The sequence below is a fragment of the Podarcis liolepis genome (assembly GCF_965112155.1).
Source record: "Podarcis liolepis genome assembly, chromosome: 13".
Taxonomy (NCBI): Eukaryota; Metazoa; Chordata; class Lepidosauria; order Squamata; family Lacertidae; genus Podarcis; species Podarcis liolepis.
The window spans coordinates 46,763,291-46,791,121 of NC_139573.1; the positions used below are offsets into that span (position 1 = coordinate 46,763,291).

Genomic DNA, 27,831 nt, shown 5'->3' on the forward strand with positions numbered 1-27,831 from the left:
ATAGAGTTTGGGAGAAATATAAAAATCTGCTGGAAAGGAAAACAGCGTTTTCAGCTGCGCACAATTATTTCCCATATTTTCAATAAACGTTTTCCAATCTTCTTTAAACGTATGTTCTTCTTGTTCTCTTATTCTATATGTTAGGCCCGCATGCTGCACATATTCCATCAATTTAAGTTGCCATTCTTCTTTAGTTGGGACCGCTTGTTTTCCATTTTGGGGCTAACAAAACACGGGCCGCAGTAATGGCATGCATAAATATCCTTTTTTGACACCTGGGAATTTCTGAATTATCCCCAACAAAAAGGACTCTGAAAGATCTGTCTTTAAGCTCTAGGTTGCCAGCACAGACAGATTTACAAATTCATATGTATGTCTGTGTGTGACAAATTCCAGAGGGGGCCCCCCTTGTAAGACTGCAAGAGATTGTAATGGATCGCGTGGAAGTCACTTCAGCACCACCAGATGAAAAGGAAAACCGTCCGCCCTGTCTGGTCAAAACAAAGGTGGCCACCCTGCCTCTGACCCTGTGCAGAGCGCTCTCCCCCCTAAGGGGCGGGAACGATCAGCTCCGCGGAGAGAGAGAGAGAGAGGCCGTCGGCGGGTCCCGGGCGGAGGCGCGCCGGCGCTCGCTCCCCGCGTCGGAGGCGCGCGCAACGGGCTTGCTCCGGCCAGCGGCAGGCGGAGGCGGGCAGGGGCGCACGTGCGGCGGCGATGGCCAGGCGGCTGGGCTCGGGAGCGCACTGAAGCAGCCCGCGCCGCGGCTGCAGCATGGGCGGGCGCGCCATGCTCTTCGTCCTCTCCATCGCCGCTCTCCTGCAATCCAGCTACGGAGGCTGGTTCTGGCGTGAGTGTCCCGGGACTTGGCGCGGCGGTGGCGGCGGCAGCTGCATTGCGGCAGAAGAAGAAGAAGCAGCCCGGATCGGGCCGGCAGGGGAGAGGGGAAAAAGGTCACGGGGCGGGGACAAGGCGGACTGCGCTCCGGGGCGCGCGGCGCAGCGCGCAACGTTTGGGGAGAGGGGCTTGCGGCGGGGCGCGAGGTTTGCGCGCGGGCTGCGGCGTCTGGGGTGCGGGGAGCGGCTCCCTGGGGACCTCGGGAGCGGGCGGGGTTCGCGCCGCGCGCTTGTAGGAGAGACATCACCACCCCATCCCTCGAAACCCCCTCGGGAGAGGCTTCTGCGTCGGGGTCGTTTGGCACAGGACGCCTGGGTCCCCTTCCCCGTCTCTTCCCCCACCCCCCCTGCCCCGCCACCCAGGTCGGAGTGTTTATCCCGTGTTAGCAAGGAATCCCGACTTGGGGAGCTGCCGGGCGGGGCTGGGGCTGGAGGTTGGTTGGTATCCTGGCCAGCTGTCGAGAAAGCTGCTTTCCATCCAACGCTTCCCGGCTAGGAGACCCGGGACACAGGCGCTCATTTGGCGTAACCTTTGCGCCTGGGGATCGGCACGTGTGGATGCACATTTAGGTCGCTGAGCAAATTAAGGGGGCTGGGGGCTGGTAGCAGTGCCCTTTGCAGTGGCAAAGTGTTTTTGTTTTGGTAAAGCATTCAAAGTTGTTGCTGCCTTTTCTAAAAGAGGGGCAAGGGATCTGGGGCTCAGTACCAAAGATTTGGGCTTCATCAGCTGCTTCCTGACAGCACCCCATCCCGGCTTTGCTCTTGGGCGAGTGTGTATCTTGGGCCCTCTCAAAACAGAGGCCCAGGGAATGGTCATTTCTTCCATCTGAACACACACATACATACACACACATAGACACTTTTTCTTAGGCTGCACAGTTTGTTTGTGGAGATGGCTGAGAGCCTGTAGCCTGTTCCATACATAGGTGCTCTGGGAGGGCAGGACAAAGCCACCCCCCTGCTCCCCACATCCACCCCACCATGCAGGGCCTTGCAAAAATAGATTACAGGTCTGGGTCGCTTCTTCCACATCTCCTTTTTTTTGGGGGGGGGTGATGATTCTGCAGACTTCTACACTTACCTATGGCTTCCCTCTTCATTTTTTAACAGGGTTGAGTGGGGGGGGGGAGTTTGGGGTTCCTCTCCACCAGAGAGCTCTGCCCTAGTGAGTTTGCTGGAAGGTTGCCTGAGGTTGGGGGATGCGATGCCTGTTATTTGTTTTCCTCCCTTGGGCAGGTCAATGGCTTCCTTCACCTGTCCTTGACGTAATGTGCATCTCTTTTCGACCTGGCTCAGGGAACTCCAGCTTGTCCCCCTTCCTTGCACCCCCGGCCATTTGTTTCTTGAAGCCTTGTTCTGCTGTCTCATAGCTGGGTCGAGAGAGGGCTTCCCCATTTTGCTCTCTAACAGATAGAGGCAGGCAGGAGCTGAGCCTGCAAGGGCGTGCCAGCCACTCTCTGCAGTGGAAGGGGAAAAAAAAATAATAAACCTGGAGGGAGGGAGCCGGTGGATAGCTCTGCTGCTGCTGCTGTTGTTCAACGGTCTTCCAATTTTGCAGCGGTGACAGGCTCAGTGTGCTGCCTGCCTGATGCGAGTGTGCCTTGTCATCTCTGGAAGGAAAACAGGAGCTGCTCACTTTGTCACTTAGTCTTGGCCGCTGGCGTCCAAGAAAACTGAACTTTAAAGGCATGCAGCTCAATCTGGCGGGGGTTCTGCCCTGGAACCTGTTTTACACGGGAGGTAGTGATAGCGCAGGGGTAGGCAACCTAAGGCCCATGGGCCGGATGCGGCCCGATTGCCTTCTCAATCCGGCTCGTGAATCAGTGTGTTTTTACATGAGTAGAATGTGTCCTTTTATTTAAAATGCACCTCTGGGTTATTTGTGGGGCCTGCCAGGTGTTTTTACATGAGTAGAATGTGTGCTTTTTATTTAAAATGCATCTCTGGGTTGTTTGTGGGGCATAGGAATTCGTTCATTTCCCCCCTTCAAAATATAGTCCTGCCCACCACATGGTCTGAGAGACGGTGGACCGGCCCATGGCTGAAAAAGGTTGCTGACCCCTGTGATAGCGTATCATCTGAGCATGTCTGGAGTGCCTTTCCTTCGCTACTGCAGTGTGCTTTGTGTAGGGCTTCCCTTGATGATGGTGTGGAGACAGCAGCTAGTGCAGAGCGCCATGGCTTGAGTTCGAATTCGTTGGGCTGCCTGTGGTAATATGCTGCTAGTTCTGGGTGCTCAGTTCATCACTGAGCCCAATTCAAAGCGCTGGCTTAAAACTGTAAAGCCCTGTAGAGGATGGGACTCTGCTGTCTCAAAGAGTGCTGCTCCCTAAACTGTTCTTCCTGTGAATTGAAATCCACCATAGAGGTCCTGTTGGCCATGCCAGCAGTAAACAAAGTCCGGTTGGCCAGAGCCTGGAACAGGGCCTTCTCAGTGGTGGCACCATGGAGTACTCCCCTGTCCTGAGGCAGTTGTCAGCACTGGCTGGATTTTGGCACTAAGTAAATATGTTTCTCTTTCCCCAAGCCTATGAGGAATTGCACCTGTCTATAATTTGGAATGTTATCAGTGGAATGAATGAGTATGGTTAATTTGAAACGAGGAATCAGAGAATTGTGTAGATATTTTATGGCTGGCATTTGGCAAGTGAAGAATTGAGGATGGTGATAATTTGATTTGTTGAAACCCACCCTGAGACCACTGGTAAATTTTATAAATCAATAAAATTAAATAAAATAATTAACAACAGCTATTACGCATACATGTGGCAGTAAGCTTACTAGCTTCTGCCCATCAAGCATTTCTGAGTAGACATGCTTTGGATGCTTACTCAGAAGTAAGTCCCACTGTGGAACTTAACCCTCTGCTATGTTGAGGACTGCAGCTTTAGATGGCATTAAAAACATAGGAAGTTGCCTCAAACAGAGTCTCGCCATTAGTCCATCAAGCTCACCATAGGAGCCAACTCCTAGGCGCTGAGGTCCCTTCGCCCCCCCATAAAATATTTGAGGGGGCCACCAACCCACCCCAAGTTGACCGGCATTGCCATTCAAATGGGGGGATGTGTGCTGCTTTGTGTGACCAGTTATTCAGGGCTTACCTGGCCCCTCCAATGTTTAATTCAAGTTGGCGCCCTGATTATGATGATGATTTCAGTTTATAAATCACTCTCAGCATAAGGAGCATCCAAGCGATTTACAGATTTTTTAAGAGCATTAAGCGTAATGTAAAAAAGAAAATACACATTGCAATAAAACCCCGCCCCAAGGTTGCCGCACCTTGGACAGGTGCCCCCATCGCAAGAAGAAGAGTTTGGATTTGATACCCCGCCTTTCACTCCCTTTTTAAGGAGTCTCAAAGCGGCTAACATTCTCCTTTCCCTTCCTCCCCCACAACAAACGCTCTGTGAGGTGAGTGGGGCTGAGAGACTTCAAAGAAGTGTGACTGGCCCAAGGTCACCCAGCAGCTGCATGTGGAGGAGCGGGGAAGCGAACCCGGTTCACCAGATTACGAGACTACTGCTCTTAACCACTACACCACACTGGCTCTCCATTCTTCCTATTCTTCCCTGCAGGAACTTGTGACTATGAACTAGTTGGCCCCCTCTACACCTGGAATCTCGCAGCATCTTCCCGATCCAGCATCTTCCGCGCTGCCACGTTCGCTCGGATTTATGGTGAGTTCATCACGGAGGGACAGACTTCACGCTCTCTCCAGCTCAGTAGCATTACCCGATGCAAGACTAAGCCAGTGGCCCATTGAGTTTTGTTGACTGTCTTCCAAAATTGGCTGGCTGTCCCAAGGTGGTGCACAAGCAATGCATGGCAGTGGAATGTGTCACTTGTAGGCGACGATTGCTATACTGGATCCAGCCACCGGAAAAACTTATGGTCTCTAAATGCTGGATTTGTGCTTATGGTTGTCACACTAAATCAGGGTGGTCCAACCATCGGATGTGGCCCACAAAGCCGGTGGTGCTGTGGGTTAAACCACAGAACCTAGGACTTGCCGATCAGAAGGTTGGCGGTTCGAACCACCACTTTATTTCTCGCTGCCACCACCCAGCCCTACCTGGGACAATACTGAGTCCAGTCAGGGTTAAATTGGAACATAAACTTTTGTTTATTTATTGCAGTTTAACAAGCGTGTGGTTTCATAGACGGTATCGGTCAATTACAATCATGGGGTGCCTGTCCAGACCTATAACTTCTGCTACCTGCTCTCACTCACTAAACCACCTCTCAGATATTTACTTGTCTTCCTAGCTCCTAACTGTTCCTGACTCAGCTTATTTCGCTACACTAACTCAACCTACCCACAGTAAAAGGTAAAGGTAAAGGGACCCCTGACCATTAGGTCCAGTCGTAACCGACTCTGGGGTTGCAGCGCTCATCTCGCTTTATTGGTTGAGGGAGCTGGCGTACAGCTTCCGGGTCATGTGGCCAGCATGACTAAGCCTCTTCTGGCGAACCAGAGCAGCGCACGGAAACGCCATTTACCTTCCTGCCAGAGTGGTACCTATTTATCTACTTGCACTTCGAGGTGCTTTCGAACTGCTAGGTTGTCAGGAGCAGGGACGGAGCAACGGGAGCTCACCCCGTCACGGGGATTCGAACTGCCAACCTTCTGATCAGCAAGCCCTAGGCTCTGTGGTTTAACCCAACCCACCCGCGTCCCAACCTACCCACAGACTCTATCCCAATTCACTCCCACTGCAACCAACCACTCAACTCCCAACGAACTCCCCTTTCGCCCCTCCCAGAGCTGGTTTTATAATCCCTCTGGCTCCACCCCCCTGGGTTCTGATTGGGTAACTTGTTTAACTCTTTCACCTCCAGCACTCTCATATGTTAACGTCACAGTCCCTTCCGACTCTACAATTCTAGGATTTCACGAAAGCAACCATTTCCCGTATCTTGTCCTCCCCACCCTCTTTCAGGTGCCGGAGGCTGGTCTCCTGATCCGCAAGACAAGCAACCGTGGCTGCAGATTGACCTGACCAAGAAATGCCGTATCAACGCCATCGCCACTCAGGGGACCTTCAATACCTACAACTGGGTGACACGCTACATTGTGCTCTATGGGGACCACCCCAGCAACTGGAAGCCTTACTTTCAACAAGGGAGCAATTGGGTGAGAGAGGAGTTTCTGTCCCTACCTTCCAACAGGGAGGGGGCAGCACTGTGACATCAGGTGATTGGTGGGTGAGCACCTTCCTGCCCAAACCTGGCCTATAAGGGGTTTGGGGAGATAATAGTTCCCCACGCCTATACTGAAGGGTCATTAGGTAATTCCATTGGAAAAGTCCCTCTCGTTTACTCTGCTTCTTGGCTCCAGAACTGCTGTGTTTTCCTATTTGGGCACCACAGGTGGTGAAAACCAGCCTTTTCAACTTCCTGTTGTGGATTTGCAAGGGATCTATGCAGTTTTCTTCATGATTTGTGGCTACTGAAAACAACAGTCCTTTGCTATGTAGAGATTCCCAGACTTGTCCTCTAGAATCGCCTGTTGTAGATTCTGTGCCCATATCTTTATATGGTGCAAAAAAGGAACACGCTCGTTTTGCTCAGCCGCCAGTTCCCACCACCCCTAATATATGTGATGGTTCAAAATACATATATAGAAAGAATTCCCTGGATGCCAAGATCCAGATCTGGGGCCAGTACGCTTTGGTGAGAGAACCCTAGCAGAGATTTAAAGTCAGAAAGTAAAGCATGGAAATACAGACTTTAAAATATGCCCTTCCAAATTTTCTCACTTCCACTAGCATAGAAAAAGACCACATTTTTGATAAGTTAAAAAGTGGTTTACTTATCAACTCTCCAAAGGTCAGATTCATGTGCTTTAGAAAGTTGCACAGGCGGTATGGCTTGGCTTAGCTACAAAGTGGTGAAAGTTCCTAAATTATTGGAGTAGGAAGTCAAGAGTGGCTTGTGAGAGCCATGCGGTTGAGCTGGAGCAACCAGCTCAAACCTCTTGATGCAGAGAGCTTCTCAGGTAGACTAAGGTTGAACAAAGCCCTGATTACATAGCCCTTCCCAAGGTAAGGGGAAGTGGATGTAGCTAAGCCTGGCAGGACAGCTTACTCTATGGTATTAACCCCTTCATGCATTAATTAGACTTAAGCATGTTGATTATATGAGGCTTGTTATCCCACAATTTGGCCTTGCTGACTGGGCATGATGGGGATTGCAGTCCACAACATTTGGAGGCTGCCATATTGGCTATCCCTTCTTTAACATCAGCCTTGAAGGTCATCCTTGTATAACTGTCAGTGCATCAGTTTGGCTGGAGTGGGCATGGCCTTTTCACCAGTAGCCCCACCCGCCAAAATGAAATTGCCTCCCAGGTGAGACGTGGGTGGCTCTTTCTTTGCAGGCCCTTAAGCAGACATCCAAGACTTGTCTATTACATATAACTTTCTATTTTAAAAAAAATGTGTTGTGCCCCTATACAGGTTTTGAGGGAGACTTTTGCTATTATGGCTTGTTTTTATGTCCTGAAAGACCTATGTACATTGGCTCCCAGTATGTTTCTGGGCACAATTCAAAGTGTTGGTGCTGACCTTTAAAGCCCTAAATGGTCTCAGCCCAGTATACCTGAAGGAGCGTCTTCACCTCCATTGTTCAGCCCAGACACTTGAGGTCCACTGCCTTCTGGCGGTTCCCTCACTGCAAGAAGCCATGTTACAGGGAACCAGGTAGAGGGCCTTCTCGGTAGTGGCACCCACCCTGTGGAACACCCTCCCACCAGATGTCAAAGAGAAAAACAACTACCAGACTTTTAGAAGACATCTGAAGGCAGCCCTGTTTAGGGAAGCTTTTAATGTTTAATAGGTTATTGTATTTTAATATTTTGTTGGAGCTGCCCAGAGTGGTTGGGGAAACCCAGCCAGACGGGCGGAGTATAAATAATAAATTATTATTCTTGTTATATTATTATTATGATGTAGTAGGACGACTTGGTAAGTTGGCTTGCTCTTACTTGTTTGCGTTGTACTGCATCTTAATACTGTACGGAAGCCGCCTTGTGCCATTACCGTGAAAAGTGGCCTGTAAATATTGAAAATAAATATGTCTTTTCCCAATTGACTGTGTGCCTTCAAGGTCTCGGGCAGAGATTTTTCCAAGTTCCTTTCCATGGCAAATGGCAAGGAACGAACCTGGGACTTCCTACATGGGGAGAAAAAAATGCCCTTGCCTGGAGATTTTGCATTCTATTGCCTTAATTTCTCATCCCTCCCTTTGGCTCTTAGTTCTGAAATCCACAAAGTGTTTGTGTGCCTAGGAAGACAGCCCCCCTGTGGCTGATCGTGCTGCTGCTCTTGAGAAGTTTCTCTTCCCATCACCACTTTGTTTTCCCTTGTGCAGACATTTTTTGGCAATGTGAACGCAAGCGGCGTGGCCCTTCACAACCTACATCACCCCATCCTGGCTCGGTACCTCCGTATCATCCCTGTGGCCTGGAATCCACATGGTTCCATCGGCTTACGCGTGGGCCTTTATGGCTGCTACTACCGTAAGTGATTCAAGCTGGGAATGTCAACTTCCCTTTCATTTATTTCATTTCATTTTTATTTCCCCACCCCGAGATTTATGTGCAGCGCCGCCCTCTTGTGATAAAAACCCAAAGCGGTTTACGAAAAGGATAAAGTAGTAGTATTATCAGTAAAAAATAGTTTAACAAACCCTATTTGCAACATTCAAAAATACAGTGGTACCTCGGGTTACAGACGCTTCAGGTTACAGACTCTGCCAACCCAGAAATAGTACCTCGGGTTAAGAACTTTACCTCAGGGTGAGAATAGAAATCGTGTGGCGGCGGCAGGAGGCCCCATTAGCTAAAGTGGTGCTTCAGGTTAAGAACAGTTTCAGATTAAGAATGGACCTCCAGAACGAATTAAGTTCTTAACCCGAGGTACCGCTGTATCAAGAATAAGCCAAAACTCAGATTAAAACACATGCTAACATTCCACGGCATTCTAAAAACAACTGCTTCACAGAAACGCGAAATACTTGGATGCTATTTATACCTTCCAAGTAAAAGAAGATTTGTGGGAGACACCCTGAAAAGTATGTTATCTTTCTGTTCAGATTATTTTACTTTGGGCTCTGAAATTCCTGCATTAGGGCAATACATTTGTTAATACATTTTGAACATGCCCAGTCTTTTTATTTGCCTTGATCAATATGTTTTCCTAATAGGCAGTGCTTTTTATTAAAAAAATGAATGAGGTACTGGTACTCTTATCTTGATCCAAGTGTTGTGGGTGCCAGCACAAAATAGTTACCAAGAGCAGCGAAAACAGAGAGCGGTGACAGTATTGTGCACCAGTGAGTACTGTCACAAAAAACAGTGTTTGAGATTACGGACCAACATGACTCCCTTTTACTTTTTTTACGTTAACAAGAAAATCCATAATCATAGCACATACTCAAAATAAAAACTTGTATTTGTGGAGAAGCAGTTTGGAAATTGATTGCCCCCCACAGTCTTTGGTTAAAAGAGGAAAATATGGTGCATGTATTGGTTTGTTTATTTTCTCTTAGCAAACTGGGTGGGGAAGGGGAAGAGGGTGTTTTTCCAGATGTCTTCAAGGTGTGACATATTTAGGGCTGAGGCGAGAGAGCTAGGTAAGATAGGGAGAGCCTTTCTCAGAGTGGAAGGTATTCAGGAAATTATTGGAACCTGAGATGAAAATATAGCTTAGTAACTGAGGCGCTGGCTCTTAGTATTGATCAGGAGTCACATGCAAGCAAACTTTGCACCGGCCAAGGTCCTGTTGGTCTAATTTGGGATTGCATTAACAATGGGATTGGCTACTATTGTACTGTCGTACTTGGAAAGGGGGGGGGGTGCGGGTGGTGCTGTGGGTTAAACCACAGAGCCTAGGACCTGCCAATCAGAAGGTTGGCGGTTCGAATCCCCGCGACGGTGTGAGCTCCCGTTGCTCGGTCCCTGCTCCTGCCAACCTAGCAGTTCGAAAGCACGTCAAAGTGCAAGTAGATAAATAGGTACCGCTCCAGCGGGAAGGTAAACAGCATTTCCGTGCGCTGCTCTGGTTAGCCAGAAGCGGCTTAGTCATGCTGGCCACATGACCTGGAAGCTGTACACTGGCTCCCTCGGCCAATAAAGCGAGATGAGCCCCGCAACCCCAGAGTCGGCCACGACTGGACCTAATGGTCAGGGGTCCCTTTACCTTTACTTGGAAAGGAGACTTGACCGGAAGCAGCTGTGCAACTGCTGTGCTCCTCTTCCCCGCAGAGTCTGATGTCTTATATTTCGATGGCGACGATGCCATCGCCTACAAGTTCCGCACCAGAACAGTCCGTACCGTCCAAGACATGCTTGGGTTCAACTTCAAGACGATGGAACGCGAGGGGATCTTAATGTACGCGGCGGGGGCCCAGGGCGACTACATCAGCCTGGAACTGCAGCAGGCCCAACTGGTCTTCAGCATAAGCCTTGGTGAGTTTGGGGGGGGGGGAGCATGCAAGTCCCAACTCAGAGATAGGCAACGTGGTGCCCTCCAGCTGTCATTGGGCTCCAAGTCCCATCATCCCTGACCATTGACCACACTGGTGCCAGATGGTGACAAGCTGCTAAGGCAGTGATTGGGTACCTGGGTGGAAATCTGCAGTTGTGACATAACTAATTTGTGAATATCCTTGTTTGACGTGAGAGTAAATAACTGATAACAACAACAACGACAACTTTATTATTTATACCTTGCCCATCTGGTTGGGTTGCTCCAGCTTCCAACACATAGAAAAACATAATATAACATCAAATATTAACGACTTCCCCATACAGGGTTGTCTTCAGATGTCTTCTAAAAGTTGTGTAGTTCTTTAACTCCTTGACATCTAATGGGTGGGCGTTCCAGTATATCTGAAGGAGCGTCTTCACGCCCATCGTTCAGCCCAGACACGGAGGTCCAGCTCCGAGGGCCTTCTGGTGGTTCCCTCATTGCGAGAAGTAAGGTCACAGGGAACCAGGCAGAGGGCCTTCTCGGTAGTGGCACCCGCCCTGTGGAATGCCCTCCCATCAGATGTCAAGGAAATAAACAATTATCTGACTTTTAGAAGACATCTGAAGGCAGCCCTGTTTAGGGAAGTTTTAAATGCTTGATGTTTTATCATGTTTTTAATATTCTTTTGGGAGCCACCCAGAGTGGCTGGGAAACCCAGCCAGATGGGCAGGGTATAAATAAATTATTATTATTATTATTATTATTATTATTATTATTATTATTACTATTATTATTACTATTATTATTATTAAAACAGAAGCACAATGAAGGCATAACATTAATCAAGGCAGTCAAACTCATAGCAATGCATGTAGATGTTTCATGGTGCTGATATTTAAGATTTAGCAGACCTCCCCTGTGAAGCCTTCTGGCAGAGGTGCTATAGTTTGCAACGTCTGCATGCAAGACTTTTGCAGCTGAGCCCACTAAGCAGCTCAGGCTAAGCAGAGATGATCTTGAGCTGAAATGACATAAAGTTGATAGACTTTCATCTTTAAATGTGAGCACCGCATTTGCATGCGAAATGGGTGTATTTGTGAGAGAGATTTAAAGGGCATGCAAATGGGTGGATGGGTGCACGCCAAACCTTTCTGCTGCCCTTCATCCCCATGCTTCCATCTCCCCAGGTACTTTTATCTCAGCTAAACTCTTGATAGCGAAAGTGAGCTTAGCTGGGAGAAAGCGTCTGCGGAGGATAAAGCTGGCTGGAGTAAGGGCCCCACACTTCTCTGACCCTTTGAATTGCAACCCACATCTGCCACACCTGCGACTAGACACAAGATAATATCAGTGGTAAAGTGGTAAAGGGACGAGGGTGGCGCTGTGGGTTAAACCACAGAGCCTAGGACTTGCCGATCAGAAGGTCGGTGGTTAGAATCCCCACGACGGGGTGAGCTCCCGTTGCTCAGTCCCTGCTCCTGCCAACTTAGCAGTTCGAAAGCATGTCAAAGTGCAAGTAGATGAATAGGTACCACTCCAGTGGGGAGGTAAACGGCGCTTCCTTGCGCTGCTCTGGTTCGCCAGAAGCGGCTTAGTCATGCTGGCCACATGACCCGGAAGCTGTACGCCGGCTCCCTTGGCCAATAAAGCGAGATGAGCGCCGCAACCCCAGAGTCGGCCACGACTGGACCTAATGGTCAGGGGTCCCTTTACCTTTACCTAATATCAGTGGTACCTCGGTTTTCTGAGTGTCTCGGAAGCCAAACATTTCGGTTTTTAAATGCTGAAAACCTGGAAGTAAATGTTTCCGTTTTCAAACGCGCCTCGGAAATCGAACGGCTCCCGCTGCGTTTTTCCCCAAATTTCTCTATTGAAATTGCCAACTGCCCTTTACGCCTCAGTTGCCGAACATTTCGGAAGTCAAATGGTGTTCCGGAATGGATTATGTTCAACAACCGAGGTACCACTGTTTCTGTAAACAAACAATGAACGTCCCCAAAAATGGCAAAAGTAGTTTCTTTCCCAAATAGGTTTTATTTTAAACAATAGCAAACACAGTAAATAAAGAGTTCCCTTGTAATATGTCAGTGATTCAGTGCTCATTTCTTCTCTTTCCAAAATAGATTTTATCTTGAACAATGGCAAACATGGTAATAAATGGTCCACTTGTAATGTATCAGTGGTTCAGTGCTTGGACGTTGTTCTGGTAACCTAGTGTTTTGTCGCTAAAGAGCTTAGTCATCAAGCTTTGTAGTAAATAGTGTACAACAGAAGACCTAATCCAACCTAGAGGCCAATAGAGCATAGACAAATAATGCTGTTTTAAAAGGAAACAAAAAAATATGACAATTAATGATAATGTAAATAATAAAAAAATCAGTTTAAAATGCCCTAAAAGCTGTTGGATCAGTTTAAAAAGTCCTTCGATTCAGAGATCTGCAGGTTTCATGGAAGAGTGTTATTCAGCCACCCAAATTCCTGAGTTGCAGCTTCAGAATTGACCTTTTGCTCAGTTTTCTGGGAATTTTCTTTCAGTACATAAAAACAGCATTCTTTGCCTGTCTTCTGCTCATGGGTAATAACCAAGGCCAAAAGTTGGATTTCAGAGGGGCACTGAAAGAACTCAAATGACTTGGCTCTGCTCTTCTGCGGACAATATCTCCCGCATCCTGTTGACATGCTGTTTCTGCTCCCCAGGCAACAGCTCACTAAACATGAGCGGAGGGGAGACGATTATGAAACTGGGAAGTCTCTTGGATGACCAACACTGGCACCAAGTTCGCATCGACCGCTACAGGCGATTTGTCAATTTCAGCTTGGACGGGGAGGTCTTGCAGTACCGCCTTAACGGAGAGTTTGATCAGCTTGACCTGGACAAAGAGGTGATTGGGATGGCATGGCATGGTGGGCAGCTGCTCCCAGCTCTGCCAGGGGTTTACACTTGCGATGCCCTGATTGGAGATTTTAAATTTAAGCCGCAAATTGAACCCTGCTCTTCTCCCTTTCTCCATGGCAGAGGTCCCTGCTGGGACCTTTCAGTGTTTCCCAGCCTTACATATTTGATCCCCTCTGGGTTTCTTTGACTTCTGCAGATCTTCTTTGGGGGAATAATGAACTATGAGAAGCAGCGCCTTGTCTATCGGCCAAACTTCCGTGGCTGCATGGAAAACATTGCCTACAATTTGGTCTATATCAGCAACTTGGCAAGACGTCGTAAACCGTCTATTAGGATCGAGGTGAGGATGAACGTGTTGCGGGGGTCTGCAAAAACAGAGAGAGAGAACTTTGTTTAGTTGCCCCTGACTCTGTTGCAGATATTTGCTGAGACTGCGGAAGCAGCTGATAATAGTCCAAATGTAGGGCTCTATACTTATTCTATTATGAGGCTAGCAATGACCATGCAGCCCTCTGCACTTCTGTTATTTTCTCTCTCTAGTAAATTCAGAAGCAAGTAGACTTTTATAGAGATGCCTGCATATTCAGCCCCCAGACATATTTTCCTCTGGGTCTGCTGCCCATCACCTGTTCAGTGGGGAGCAACTGAGAGAGAAAAGGACAATGTTGTATAAAGTGTATGGCTGCAGCTCATTTTTCTGTAAGAAGAGCTGCTTCAGGAAGATAAAAATAGCACCTGAACAGAAAGGTGGACCCTTATTCCTTGCTGAATGTTGCATGTATTTTGCGATTGCACATTTGCAATTTTGGGTGATGCAATTGCATCTTGAAGTTTGAGGTTCTAAACAGCTGAGAAGTAGGGCTTGCAGTTGACCTTATTGACATTTTCCCAGCCTGTGTTTTCTTAGCCCCAAAATGGAAAAGAAGGGAGGTCCCAACCAAAGAAGATTGGCAACTTAAATTGACAAAATATGCACGACTTGCAGACTTAACATACAGAATATGAGAACAAGAAGAACATACGTTTAAAGAAGATTGGAAAACGTTTCTCGAATATATGGAAAATAATTGTGCACAGCTGACAACGCTGGCAGCATTAAGATAAATTCAACAGTGTAACTAAGTTTTGATGGCTGCAATAATGGAAAACCGATTGGTGTAGTTTTTGTAAAACATGCAGGGATATAAGATACGTAAAATGAACCACAGAAAGAGAAGAGGGGAAGTCATCGATACCTTAAGTATGTAAAATGTTTATCTGAAATTGTAAAACATAAAATTTAATAAAAATCATATTTAAAAAAAGGAAAGAAAGTCGAAGGAGTAAATGGAATGAGAACGCCGAGTGGAGTTACGCCTCTGTTTCCACCTACATGCGAGGCTACTTCAGGCACTGCCCTGTTCTTAGCACCAAAAACATGATAACATTAATTTTATTCCAAAAGAAGCCAGAGATTTGCAACCTGCAGAGTTGTGTGCCTGTTAATAAGTCCATCTGCTGCACAGCGCAGTCACAGGAGCATATGGCCCTGCTGTGATGGAACAGCAACCAAGCCACCTCCTTAACTGTCTCCTCCTTTGTTTCAGGGCCACTTGGGTGACTACTGTCGAGACAACCTCTTGTTCCCCTTCACCTTCGCTGGGGTCAACAACTTCTTGCAGGTGCCCGGGTACCCGCGCCGCAATCAGCTGGCCGTCAGCTTCAGCTTCCGGACCTGGGACGTTGTGGGGCTGCTCATGTACACATCCTTTGCAGACGACCTGGGCTGGCTCGAGATGGTGCTGAGCGACGGGCAGATCAACGTGACCATCGCTCAGCCGAAAACCAAAACGAAGACCAAGAAGCTGGAGTTTGCGGCAGGTATGGGGAGGGGACGGAGGAGGGACGGTTTTCTTCTACAGTGGTACCTTGGATAGTGGTTGAACAACTTGGAACCCGAACGCTGCAAACCCAGAAATAAGTGTTCTGGTTTGCGAACGTTTTTTGGAAGCCGAACATGCTCCATTTTGAGTGTTACACTTCCAATTTGAGTGCTACACTTCCGATTTGAGTGCCATGCTTCCGTTCCAAGTGTTACGCTGAGATCTGTCTGTTTTTGCTATTTATTTTGCATTTTTGTTTTTGCGGCTCTTTTTTGTCTTGTTTTCTTGACTGTGTGGAACCCAGTTCAACTACTTATGGATTGATTGTATGACTGCAGTACATTGTTTATTGCTTTCATTTTATGAATCAGTGGTCTCGTTAGATAGTAAAATTAATGTTACATTGCTGTTTTAGGGGTTGTTTTTAAAAGTCTGGAACGGATTAGTCCTTTTTGCATTCCTTGCTATGGGAAAGCGCGCCTTGGTTTTGGAACACTTTGGTTTTGGAACGGAATTCCGGAACGGATTAAGTTTGAGAACCAAGGTACCACTGTAATTGTTTTGAGGTGAAACTTTAAAATGCCTGCCCTGGAGGCAAAACGGATGAATGCAACCTAGCATGCCGTTTGTGTTTTTTTTGTTTTTCGTTTTTAAAAAATATGCATTCTGTTGCATTGTGTCATCGGAATCACTCAAGGTAGCAGATATTTCATTGTGGGCTTTGGTGGCCCTAGATGTGGGGACCCGTGGCTCCAACGTGAGGAGTCTGAGGAATCTTATCCCCTCGTGTCCCTCCACCCACAGGATATCGCTTGAATGATGGCTTCTGGCATTCGGTGGCCTTGATGGTGCGCGAAACCATGGCCGTCATCACCATCGATGACCAGAATGACGCCAGCTTCCGCGTTGACAGAGACATTCAGTTGCGCACGGGGAACCAGTACTTCTTTGGAGGTGGGTTCTGGGCTGGTTAAGGGTTAAAGGGGGAACTGGTCATTTTTTCCCAAGAGGGTGGGCTGATGGTTGGTTAACTAATAGGCAGTCGTCAGGCTTCGGGGAATCCTATCCCTCCCACATAGCAGCCAAGAAGAAGAGAAACAATAAAAGTTGTTACCAAGTAATTTATTCAATATTCACAGAGAGACACGAAGGTATGCAGTATCCCCTAGATAATGGCATTGCTCCAAGTCTCTTGGCGTCTCTTCTGTTCTCTGTCACCCCTGCGCTGGCTAATCTGAGCTTTCTGCCTCTGAGCTTTTTGTTCTACTATCCTCAATGCTCGTCTGGTTCTGGGAGAGGGGGGTCAGGAATGCTTTCCAAAGACACTGAGTCTGTAAGCTGTCTCTCCCTGGGGCTGCTTCTTCTTCCTGCTGCTCCCCCAATATTCCCCAGCTTCTCCCCTCTGCAGCCTCTGAACTATGACCTTCTGCAAACCACTGTTCTAAATCTATAATGTCCTCTTGTTCTCGGGAAGGTTTGGGAGAAGGGGCAGTGACCCCCACCATTCCTCCTCAGTCCAGCCCCTGACAGCAGCAAGCTCTATGGGTCCACGGGAGCTGCCTGCTGATGTACTGCTTTTGAGAACAACTATTAAGGGAGGCACCTGAGAAGAGATGGGGAGGCAGCCAGGCACATGTATTGTAAGCTGTTCTGAGTTACCTTGGGGGGGAAAGTGAACCATACATTTAATAAATAATAAAAATGAAAAGAGGAACAAACGGCTCAGTCGTTTTAAGCCATTTTAATCTAGGTGCAAATTGAAGTTTGAAGGTGTTGGAACGAGGCCTAGCTAAATCTCATGGTCATGGAAAGGAGGAGCGTAGACTAAGGAGGACTGTTCTAGAAATGGGGGCTAGTCATCAGTGCCATCACCTCCAAAGTAAAAAGAACAGGACAGAAGAAGACCAAAAGCAAAATGCATTGCAAACTAAATGTACAATAGTAAAGGTAAAGGGAACCCTGACCATTAGGTCCAGGTGCGGACAACTCTGGGGTTGCGGCGCTCATCTCGCTTTATTGGCCGAGGGAGCCGGTGTACAGCTTCCGGGTCATGTGGCTAGCATGACTGACCCGCTTCTGGCGAACCAGAGCAGTGCATGGAAACTCCATTTACCTTCCCGCTGGAGTGGTACCTATTTATCTACTTGCACTTTGACGTGCTTTCGAACTGCTAGGTGGGCAGGAGCAGGGAGCAAGCAACGGGAGCTCACCCTGTTGCGGGGATTCGAACCGCCAACCTTCTGATCGGCAAGTCCTAGGCTCTGTGGTTTAACCCACAGCGCGACCCACATCCCACATATAATACACAGGACATCATGTTATTTCCTCATCCACGCACTTTTTTTGTTTCTGTTTCGTGAACTGTAACAGAGGAATTTCCCCCTTTTGCTTGATGGTCGCTACGTCTTTCCTAGGCTGCCCCAAGCCAGCCTCTCGTACCGGCTGTGCCTCCAACCAAACGGCCTTCCATGGGTGCATGCAGATGGTCAGCGTGGACCGGCAGCCCATCGAGTTAGATATGGTCCGTCTGCACCGGCTCGGCAAGTACTTTGAGGTGTACTTCAACGTGTGTGGCATCACAGACAGGTACGCTTGCCGGAGTGGCAGTTCTGGGCTGGGCAGAAGATGGTGGCTTCGGCTGGCAAGACCAGGGGATGAGGTCTAGCTGGTTCTCCCTGCTGTGTGTTTGGGCCAAGCCTATAGAAATAGCATGGTAGGAACCCAGGGGATGCTCTGAGAGTGTGTGGGTCCAGACCAGTGCTTGCATGGGAGATGCCCAGAAAGCTCACTCACACATCATTTAATTTTTAATTCTTTTAATTTTATTGAAGGTTTTCAACTATATTATTGTATTGCATTGTATTGTATTGTATTGTATTGTAGTGTATTATTTATACATACCCTGCCCATCTGGCTGGGTTTCCTCAGCCACTCTGGGCGGCTTCCAACAAAAGATTAAAAACACATTGAAACATCAGACATTAAAAACTTCCCTAAACATAGACCATTAAATTTAATAGACCATTAAATTCAAACTAAACCAAAAAGAATAATAAAAAAACAAACAGAAAAAACTAGAGAAAAAGAAAGATACATTAATAATAACCCTTATATGCTCCTCATAAAATTATAAATATATCTATGTAGGCCTCAGAGAGTTGAGTCTTCCTGCCCCCCACCTGGGAGAACTTCTCCTCTGAGAAAAACCACTCTGGCCTGCCTCTCATAATAGGCTCCTTCCTCTTCTCTCTGTAGCTCCCTCAATATGTTTTCTTGAAGGCAGGCAAGCTGTGGACTTCCTTGTCCAGATGGAGGAGAAATGTTTTTGTATTCTTCAATCTGGTCTCGGCAAGCTTTGGGGGACGCTTGGGGAAAATGGTTCATGCTGGACTCGGAAGGTGCATCTTGTCTGCTATGCCTACTCCTGTTCCTCAGGAAAGGGCTTGAAAATAACCTAGCAGATGTCATAGCACCAGTTTAGAGAGATTGGATCTTTTGCCTGCAAAAAAACAGTTACTTTTTGATCGCCTCCATCTCAAAGAACCTTTGAGGGTGGGGAAAGGACCATCTAAAATTATCATGAAAGTGGAGGAAAAGGTTAAGGAACTTGGGGGAAACACACAGATTCTTTATAAAAAATTTTAAGGGATGTTGTAGATACTAGGAGAGGATATATTGATTTAATAGTATCCTTCCTAACTCATGCTTGTGAGTGAGCAGCAGAGTGCATTCTCCACAATATATCTCAGGAAGCTAGTTGGTGGATTCGTTTGAATCTCTATACTTAAGCAATCCTATGTGGCTTTGTTCAGCTTGGGTTTGGTTCCTGGTAAGTCTCCTTTTATCCCTCCCAAAAAAGAGTAAAGACACAACAGTCTTCTTTTAAAAGTAATAAGAAGTTTACTCACATTCAGTTCACGGTTGGATCCCAGAAGGCAGGCTTTAGCTTAGAGTTACAGAAGAGGGTTTGAGTTCATCCCATATGGGAATGAGCCCATGTCCTGGTGGCTGAGAGCCAGCAGACAGCAAAATACTTCAGTATCAAGAGGAAGAAGAAGGGAGGTGTCTGCGTAACCAGCCCCTTTTATGGGGTCTCCCAGGATCACACCCACCAACCTGGTCACACGCAGGGGGAGGACGCTCCAGACCAGGTGTGACAGGAAGTCCTCCTGGCTGTGGAGTAACACCCCCCTGTTTGTCCACTCTGGGCAAACAGGAAGTGTTGTACTTGACTGCTTGTGTTACATATCACAAATGGAGCAAATGCCCCTGAAGAAAACTACCCCAGGGTGTTCAGTAGTCAGTGTCTGGGGGTGGGAGAATTGAAAATCTTGAATGGAGATGGAATGGGGTCTCCTGGAAGGAGGGCAGACTGGCAGAAGTGTGCCACACTGCCATGTTATGTTGCAGGTCCCACTGCAGGAGGCTGGCAGTGCCATCATGCTTTAATGTTGTAAACTGCCCTGTGATCTTTCAACGGACGTAAATTTAATAAATAATATTAATGATCACAATCATGCCCTGCCTATGAGCTTACTGTGGGTATTGCCTTTGCCGAAGGTGAAGTCAAAAGCGCCAGGCAAGAGGGGTAGTTTTTGATGTTTCAGGAGTGGCAGTTATCTTGCCAACAAACTAGAAAAGAGATGGTGTACCAGGAAGCTTGACTGATTGATTGAATTTATATTCCGCCCTATATCCTGAGGTCTCAGGACAGCTCACAGAACACAAAACCACAAAATATATAATCAAAATAAAAACAGCAACCCAATTACCACCCCCAACCATGTTTTAAAAGGGCATCGGATGTCAATCAAATCCACCAAAGGCTTGGTTAAAAAGGAACGTTTTTGCCGGGCACCTAAAGGTGTATAATGAAGGCGCCAGGCAAACTTCCCTGGGGAGAGCATTCCACAGAGAGGGAGCCGCTGCAGAGAAGGCCCCGTTCTCGTGTTGCCACCCTCTGCACCTCTTGAGGAGGAGGCTTGGATCCCTGCTGCGATGGGGAGTCCCTTTCTCTGGTGCCAGCTTGCTTCTCATGTCATGCCAGGTGCACTCCCAACATGTGCGAACATGGAAGCCGCTGTATCCAGTCCTGGGATGACTTCACCTGCATCTGCGACTTGACGGGCTACAAGGGGGAGACCTGCCACACACGTGAGGCCCTGAGGATGGGGAGGGGAAGGGAGAGCTTGAGGTGCTGACCACACGAGTGCTGACCCTTCACTTCCTTCTTAAACCTTGCAGCCGTTTACAAGGAAAGCTGCGAGGCCTACCGACTCAGCGGCAAAGTATCTGGAAACTACACCATTGACCCGGACGGCAGCGGGCCCCTGAAACCCTTTTACGTCTACTGTGATATTCGAGGTATGGTGGAAATGTGTGGGATACTGGTCTTTATCAGGGGGCGTTCAGTGCAGGCTGGAATAGGCACAGCAGCGAAAAGAAAAGGGAGTCTTGGAGTATATGCAGAGAGCAAAGCCATCATCACTGAGCAAAATGAGCCAGACTCTACCAATATATTATTTAGATGCCCAAGCAGCCCAGGCGCTGTGCAAAAACTGTTGAAAGAGAATATGTCAGAACCTGAAAGCTTTACAATAGAAATCTTCAGCTTGTAATCTAAATTTTGCAAAGGGGTAGTGTATAATTTTTATGCTGAATATCGGCAAGCAACGCCCTTTCCTTTCCTGGAACGCTGCTTTTCTATATTGTTGCTGATCTATGGAATGTGGCATCGCATGAAAAAACATTACCGGCTGTATTTTGCTGCTCGTCTAAATAGCAACAAGTGTTGCGGCAGAGAGCACTTTTAAAAAATGGCAAATGGAAAAGGCCAGAAGCATAATGGAGGTGAGAGGTGTCGGGGACTGGCTGGACCGAAGAGGAGTGGTGGGAGCCCCAAGGGAAACCCCAGAGGAGGAAGGATCAGAGGCCGGGGATTGGTGATGGGACACTGAGGAGAGGTCAGAGAGAGAACTGGATGCTGAAGGGGCAACGGGGTTTAGTGAGCAGGGAGAGCCGGTGACAGGGAGCAGTTCAGACTCAGAGGATGAAGCAGAGGAGGGGGGTTCAAGAGGCTGCTGAAGAATCATGGGAGTCTCCCTCTTCAGCTGCGACAAGGTCACCTCCCTGCTGGTCTCCAAGAACGCGCAGGATAATAAGAGCAGAACAGAGGCCAGAGGTGCGCAGACACAGTTTGAGACTGCTTGGGAAACATCTGGGAGAGGAGGAGCCTTAGACGGGGTGGAGGGCAGGGGCCTTCAGTCCTGGCAACTTCTCTGGCAAGACCTACTGGGAATTGTTGCTGAGTTGTATGCCGTATCCTTGAATAAGGAGTTAGCTTCACAGTCAATTGCCTCTGCCTCTCTGTACTGAGCTACATCAACTCGAACCTTGACGAGTTGTGGCACCTGGTGCGATTCCTAGCATCTTGAAGTAGGGACGGGGTTACCCAGGCCTGAAATCCTGCCAGCCAGTGTAGACAGCACTGGGCTAGGCTGATCGATCATTCAGCTTTTGTAAGGTCTTCTGCTGCAGGCTGGCTCTGTAGGCTGGCTACAGAAAGGCCACTCTGCCTGCCCTCAAAGGGTTTCCACAGCCAGCCCTGCAGGCCACTGTCTCCATTGCATGGGGGGGGGCAGTTGTTTTTCCTGTCACACACTCGTTTTGCACCCTTTCTGCCTTCCAGAGGACCGGGCTTGGACCATCATCTGGCACAATCGATACTGGGTCACACGAGTGACCGGTTACAGCCCTGAAAGGCCTTTCCTGGGCACTGTGGACTACTGGAACGCCTCGTGGAGCGAGGTGTCGGCTCTGGCCAACGCCTCCGAGTACTGCGAGCAGCAAATTGAGTTCCGCTGTTACTTCTCTCGCCTGCTCAACACCCAGAGTGAGTGACCAGGTGGACGGAGCTGCACGGCTGCACCCTCGGGTGCTGTGTGGGTTTCGCTTTTAGCACCTGCTAAAATTTGAAATTTGCTAAAATCGAACCATTCCAGGTGGCTTGTTTTTGTTCTGCCTCTTCTCCCTGGTCCCTGTGCAGAACCTGTGATTTTCTCAAGTGGGAAACTTCCAAAGTTAGGCTCATGTTTTCGGTGGGTACCTTGCCCTACCTTCCGTGCCATCGTTCCCCAAGTTGGTGCCTTCCAGCTGGTGCTAAACTACAACTCCCATCATCCCATTGGCCATGCTAGATGGGGGTGTTGGGCATCGGAGATGGGGCTCTGTGTGCAGGCAGCCACTCAGAAGGACTGTAAAAGGTAAAGGTAAAGGGACCCCTGACCATTAGGTCCAGTCGTGGCTGACTCTGGGGTTGCAGCGCTCATCTCGCTTTATTGCCCGAGGGAGCCGGCGTACAGCTTCCGGGTCATGTGGTCAGCATGACTAAGCCGCTTCTGGCGAACCAGAGCAGCGCACGGAAATGCCATTTACCTTCCCGCCGGAGCGGTACCTATTTATCTACTTGCACTTTGACGTGCTTTCGAACTGCTAGGTTGGCAGGAGCAGGGACCAAGCAACGGGAGCTCACCCCGTCGCAGGGATTTGAACCGCCGACCTTCTGATCGGCAAGTCCTAGGCTCTGTGGTTTAACCCACAGCGCCACCGGCGTCCCTCCCAGAAGGACTGTTGTTGCAGGTAAACCACTGTTTCTTTCAGATGGGTCCAAGGGCTGAGCCAAGCCCTGGAATGCCACCTGTTCCAACACCTCTCTTGAGCCTTCAGATGATTCACTAGGCATTGCTCACTCCACTTTGAGGTTGATCTTTTCCTCCACCAGGACTAGAAACGTGAAAGTATTCATGCTCCCCAAAGAAGCATGGAGCATGGGAGCATGAATACTTTCAAGTTTTGGGGAATTATAGGGACAGAACTACCTAAAATTGTATAGAAATTTATTTATGTATGCTACTACAGCAGCAAGAATGCTACTTGCCCCAAAGCAGAAAGAAGCAGAAATCCCAGTAAAGGAAGAATGGATACAAAAACTCATGGAATATGCAGAAATGGCAAAACTTACCAGAGGAATAAAAAATAAAGATAGCAAACTTTTTTTTATAAAAGAATGGAAACGGTTTATTGAATATTTACAGATAAATTGCAAACAGATAAAAACATTATCAGGATTATTGTAACAACCTGCAATTTCACAAGAGTGAATATTTATAGTAGATAATTAAATGAGCAAGTGAAATGAATTTCAATATGCAGATGATATTGACAAATAATAATAAGGGACCGCAGAAAGGGAAGAAAGTCGAATTTTGAAATGTGGAATTGATTGTAAAACTAATGAAATGTATAAACTTGAAAAGTATATATATATAAAAAAGTATTCACGGCTGAAAAAAATTCAGGGTGCTGAGCTTTGCATTACCCGATGGCACTGTTGTCACAGAATGCAGGCAACCCCCCTAAACAGAGGAGATCTTTACTAGGAAGAGATCTTCAGGTTGTGTTAGATATCTGAATGAAAACGTAAGTTTGGTATGCAGAGGCAGCGGAGTGGGTTAAATGGACCTCTGGCCTGATTCAGCAGGTGGTAGTTTTGCCGCATAGCTGTCAACTTTCAGATTTGAAAATAAGGGATCAGCAGCCTCGAAAATAAGGGATCAGAAGCCTCACCTGCCGCAGGGACAGTCTACGGGATATCTAACAATCCGGGATAGCAGCGGGGAAACGGCGCTGGAATAAAGGAATTTCCCGCAAAAAAGGGAAGGTTGATAGCTATGTTTTTCCGTCTGCCTGAGAGCAGGCTCTGTGAGATCTCCCTCTGACAGGCTCTCTCGTTCTTCCTTAGCTGGGATGCCGCTGAGCTTCTGGATGGGCCGCAACGAAGAGCGCCATTACTACTGGGGGGGCTCTCCCCCAGGGCTAGGGCGCTGCGCTTGCGGCATGGATAAGAACTGCGCTGACCCCCGTTTCTACTGCAACTGCGATGCGGACCATGCCATGTGGTGAGCCCTCTTCCCTCCAAGGAGGGCCTTGGGTGGTCATGGTGGCGGGTGCGAAACGTATATCCCTAACTGATAGCGGGCCCAGTTTCCCACAACCATGGTGTTATGTACTGAAGTTCTCACCCTGGGCCAGCAGGGGGATACTGTAAATAGTTCAGGTCCACATGCAAATAAGGGATCGAAAGTGACGTTCAGTGATTGGATAGTTACAGAAAGTTGTTACAGTTACGTTGTACTGGAGCTCTATATAAGCAGGCTGGCTGAACCCTTCAGTTCAGTTCTGTTCTGGCCTGTGAATAAACAAGAGCTCTTTGAAGAATTGCTGTGTCGTCTGATATGTTCACCCACAACTTAACACATTGTTCTCTCTCTCTTCCAGGCGGGCAGATAAAGGGCTGCTGAATTTTGTCGACCATCTTCCAGTCACGCAGGTGGTGATCAGCGACACGAACCGCACCGGGTCGGAGGCCCAATTCTACGTGGGCCCGTTGCGTTGCTATGGCGACCGTGAGTAGCGGCCTGAGGATACGGATGCCGTTCCCTCATGTGTCTATCGGAATGGATGGAGGGCCCCTGAGGGAGGACGGGATGGGGCTCGCACCCATTTTTACATGCGCTAATAACGGACTTCCTACGATTTGCAGGCAACTCTTGGAATACCGTTTCTTTCGTCCGGGGAATGGCTTTGATCTTCCCCACTTTCCAAGTCAACTACAGCCTGGATATCAGCTTCTTCTTCAAGACTTCTGCCCCCTCTGGCACTTTCCTGGAGAACATCGGGCCGAAGAACTACATCCGTGTGGAGCTTAACAGTACGGAATCGTCATTGAAATCCCACTCAGTATTGATCCAGAGTAGATCCCAATGTATAGTTAGCAGAGTAAGAACTTAAACACGTTGCAGGATTCCCAAAAAATAGACCAGAGGCAATTATATTTCATCCAGCAGAGCTTTACTGCTACTGAAGGCAAATGAGCATAATGGTCCCAAATCCAATACATTCAGGATTGGCCCTGTCCATAAGAAATCCAGTTGCAGAAGACTTACAATAACTTATAATAAGGCTAAACCTTAATACTATATATACTATGTACAGAACACCACACCAGAAGGAAGAGAGAAAGTGAAACTCAGGGTCCTTCTGGCCTCTTATTATAGTCAGAAGAGATAAGAGAACCAGTTTAAACCAGCTGTATTCAGCTTCTCTGAAGGAATAACCCAAACATCATGAAGTTTCTTTCACACAGAGAAGCTTCCAGAAGCTTCCAGAACCCTCTTAAATTAAGTAGAATAGGAAAGATCTCTACACAGCAGATCAATACTTTCTGTACTAAGAAATGCAAACTGACAGGAATTGGGAACTCGAGGCAGTGGGAGTAGTCTGAGAGGCCTTCTTAGACAGATATTGAATGTATTGGCACTTTGCCCAATCCCAGTGGTGTGCAAAATGTAGGGCTCCGTCCGCATGGTACATTTGAAGTGGCATCAAATAACTTTAAATAGGGTTCCCCCTCAAAGAATTATGGGAGATGGCGTTTGTTAAGGGTGCTGGGTGTTCTCCCCTCACAGAACTGCAGTCCCCAAAGTTTCTTGGGGAGAGGGATCGACTGTTAAACCACTCTTGAGAATTGTAGCTCTGTGAGGGGAATAGGGGTGTCCTATCAACTCTCAGCACCTTTAGCAAACTATAGTTCCCAGGATTCTCTGAAGGAAGCCATGGTTGCTAAAAGTAGTATGATACTGCTTTAAATGTGCGGTGCAGACGGGCCCTAACACTGTTAGAAATGTGAACGAGATGGAGAACAAAGGATGTATTGCTTGGAAACGGAATCTTGATTCATCTAAGTAATATTATTAATAATAATATTAATTCTATTATTTGTACCTTGCCCAACTAACTGGGTTGCCCCAGCCACTCTGGGTAAAAAGGTAAATAATAATAATAATAATAAATTTTATTTATATCCCGCCCTCCCCAGCCGAAGCTGGGCTCAGGGCGGCTAACAACAATCAACATAGCTCAACATTCTAAAACATTCATAAAATTAATTAAATCAAATTAAAATCAAATTAATGGCAACCATCAAGCAAAATTTTGTGCAGATTGCCAGAGGAGGGGGTCAGGCTGCGCCCTGACAAAAGGCCTGGTGGAACAGCTCTGTCTTGCAGGCCCTGCGGAAGGATGTCAGGTCCCGCAGGGCCCTAGTCTCTTGTGACAGAGCGTTCCACCAGATTGGAGCCGCGGCCGAGAAGGGAACCCTGACCATTAGGTCCAGTCGTGACCGACTCTGGGGTTGCGGCGCTCATCTCGCTTTTACTAACAAAATATTAAAAACACAGCAAAACATCAAACATTAAAAACTTTCCTATACTGGGCTGCCTTCAGATGTCTCCTAAAAGTCATATAGTTCTTTATCTCCTTGAGATCTGATGGAAGGGTGTTCCATAGGGTGGGTGCCACTACCGAGAAGGCCCTCTGCCTGGTTCCCTGTAGCTTCACTTCTTGCAGTAAGGGAACTGCCAGAAGGCCCTCGGAGCTGGACCTGTGTCTGGGCTGAACGATGGGGTTGGAGACACTCCTTCAGGTATATAGGACCAAGGCCATTGAGGACTTTAAAGGTCAGCACCAACACTTTGAATTGTGTTCCAAAACATACTGGGAGCCAGTGTAGATCCTTTAGGACTGGAGTTACAGGGTGGCTGTAGGAAATCATCAGGGCTACGGTCTCCGAAAAAGACATGCCACTCCCTTTTGTGCTTATACTCAGCAGGCAGTGAATCCAGGAAGATGGAGGTAGCATAATTTAGGGCCCCCCAAAGCATAGCTGTCTGAAGGAGCAGAGACCCTCCCTCCTGGTCAGGGCCGTCTTAAGCATATCCGGCGCCGTGGTGCAAAGATCCCTCCAGCGCCCTACCCCCCCCGTTTCCCAGAGTTGTCAGCCTTTTTAGGGGGGGGGGGACCTCAAAGTTGTTGACCTTTTTAGGAAAGCCTGCTCCCGCCCTCACACTGCTGCCCTGTGCTGCTCGAGTGTGGCTGGCCATTGGCTCCCACGGTGGGATCATGGTGAGAGGCTGGGCAGCCGGGCGTGATGGGGACAGGCAAAGCAAGCTGGGCCATCCACGTTGCCACAGCAGAGAAGCCGCAGTCTCGCCGTACTTGCTTGGGGAGGAAGGGAGGAGAGAGCATGACTGGGAGGGAAGGAAACGCGGTTCGTGTGAAGGTGTGCAGAGGTGGTGGGGGCAGCGGGAGGAGGCAGGCTCTGTGCAAGGCAGTGGAGAAGCAGGGGAAAGAGGGAGGGGTGCTGGGGGCAGCAGTTGCAGCGTGTAGCCTCAAGCGCGGGGATCTTTTGAGGTAGAGTAGACCAGGGGAGCGGGACGTGGGTGGCGCTGTGGGTTAAACCACAGAGCCTAGGACTTGCCGATCAGAAGGTCAGCGGTTCGAATCCCCACGACGGGGTGAGCTCCTGTTGCTCTGTCCCAGCTCCTGCCAACCTAGCAGTTCAAAAGCACGTCAAAGTGCAAGTAGATCAATAGGTACTGCTCAGGTGGGAAGGTAAACGCCGTTTCCGTGCGCTGCTCTGGTTCGCCAGAAGCGGCTTAGTCATGCTGGCCACATGACCCGGAAAAACTGTCTGCGGACAAACACCAGCTCCCTCGGCCAGTAAAGCGAGATGAGCGCCGCAACCCCAGAGTCGTTCACGACTGGACCTAATGGTCAGGGGTCCCTTTACCTTTACCTAGACGAGGGGA

At 48.2% G+C, this 27,831-nt stretch overlaps 1 protein-coding gene across 1 annotated transcript in view; it reads left to right on the top strand.

Annotated features, from left to right (window-relative positions):
- The first annotated feature begins 557 nt into the window (after positions 1-557).
- CNTNAP1 (contactin associated protein 1) overlaps positions 558-27,831 on the top strand; it is a 40,994-nt gene continuing 13,720 nt past the window's right edge. The window contains exons 1-16 of the mRNA XM_083470424.1: positions 558-847; positions 4,469-4,570; positions 5,834-6,027; positions 8,265-8,412; positions 10,159-10,362; positions 13,064-13,248; positions 13,459-13,602; positions 14,849-15,122; positions 15,929-16,078; positions 17,539-17,710; positions 20,172-20,278; positions 20,369-20,488; positions 21,813-22,016; positions 23,925-24,081; positions 24,461-24,588; positions 24,726-24,893. Coding sequence (XP_083326550.1) covers positions 772-847; positions 4,469-4,570; positions 5,834-6,027; positions 8,265-8,412; positions 10,159-10,362; positions 13,064-13,248; positions 13,459-13,602; positions 14,849-15,122; positions 15,929-16,078; positions 17,539-17,710; positions 20,172-20,278; positions 20,369-20,488; positions 21,813-22,016; positions 23,925-24,081; positions 24,461-24,588; positions 24,726-24,893 — 2,533 coding nt within the window. The 5' untranslated portion in view covers positions 558-771. The remainder of the gene's footprint in view (positions 848-4,468; positions 4,571-5,833; positions 6,028-8,264; positions 8,413-10,158; positions 10,363-13,063; positions 13,249-13,458; positions 13,603-14,848; positions 15,123-15,928; positions 16,079-17,538; positions 17,711-20,171; positions 20,279-20,368; positions 20,489-21,812; positions 22,017-23,924; positions 24,082-24,460; positions 24,589-24,725; positions 24,894-27,831) is intronic.